The sequence below is a fragment of the Cystoisospora suis genome (assembly GCF_002600585.1).
Source record: "Cystoisospora suis strain Wien I chromosome Unknown contig_3916, whole genome shotgun sequence".
NCBI classification, from domain to species: Eukaryota; Apicomplexa; class Conoidasida; order Eucoccidiorida; family Sarcocystidae; genus Cystoisospora; species Cystoisospora suis.
This window is the reverse complement of record NW_027156711.1, coordinates 614-1,603: the sequence shown is the minus strand read 5'-3', so window position 1 is coordinate 1,603 and position 990 is coordinate 614. Positions and strand designations below refer to the sequence as shown.

Genomic DNA, 990 nt, shown 5'->3' with positions numbered 1-990 from the left:
AGTGAGAAAGAAAGACAGAAAGATCAAGAATTTGATCCACACGAGAGAGATAAAAAAGTCTTTTCAACTGCATACACACATATCTACTCTTTTTCCCCTCTCACATACATGGAAACAAGACAAAAATTAACTAAAGATAGATAGATTAAAGATAGATAGATTAAAGATAGAAAGATTAAAGATAGACAGACAGATGAAGAGATTAAAGATAAATAGATTGAAGATTGTATGTGTTCGATAGAGCTGACGCTGACAAGATGTGTTTTACTTACGTCTGTTCTGTCTGTCTGTCTGTACATACACCTCTCCTTCCTCATTCTCCAAAATTCCACTCTCACTCTCTCTCTACACACACACACTATAAACACATATACATGCATAGACATATATATATATATATATAGATATATTTTACACATATATTCTTTATGTATACATATGTATTAGCTGTATATACACTACACTCGAGCGTAAGCCTCAGCGTTAGACTAGAGGACACGGAGGAAAGAAAGAGAGAGAAAAAGAAAGAATGAGAAAGAGAGAGAGAGAGAAATCGAGAGAATGAATGAAAGAAGAGAGAATAGAAGAAAGGCATCGATCAGACTGCTTTCTCTCTTCAGTGACAAAGAACCTGCCTGCTGTCTCTTATCCCTTCCGAAGAAAGCAACTTAGGAAAGACGGAAGATAAAAAAGAATTTCCTTCTTTCTCTCCCAGAAAGACAAAGAAAGAAGAAGAAGAAGAGAAGATCCGTAGTAGTAGTAGTAGAAGGTAAATTTATGCTATCAAGGAGAAAGAGAGAGAAAAGAAGAAGAGGAAGGGGCAAGCGAGTGATCTCTCGGTGTCTCTCTGTGGGTTATTTGCTTACTTATCTCGAGGAAGTCGTCGTATTGTATGTAGCCTGTGCTTTGCTTGTCGTACTCTCTCATGAGATCCACCACCTGCGCCTTCTTCACTTCGAACCCTAGCGCCCTCATAGCCACCTAACAGAT

At 38.0% G+C, this 990-nt stretch overlaps 1 protein-coding gene across 1 annotated transcript in view; it reads right to left on the bottom strand.

Annotated features, from left to right (window-relative positions):
• Positions 1 to 468: 468 nt before the first annotated feature.
• CSUI_007412 (centrin) overlaps positions 469 to 990 on the bottom strand; it is a gene marked incomplete at its 5' end in the record, with an annotated part of 1,093 nt that continues 571 nt past the window's right edge. Inside the window, one exon of the mRNA XM_068067557.1 lies at positions 469 to 981. Within this exon, the coding sequence (XP_067920466.1) occupies positions 784 to 981 (198 nt within the window). The remainder of the gene's footprint in view (positions 982 to 990) is intronic.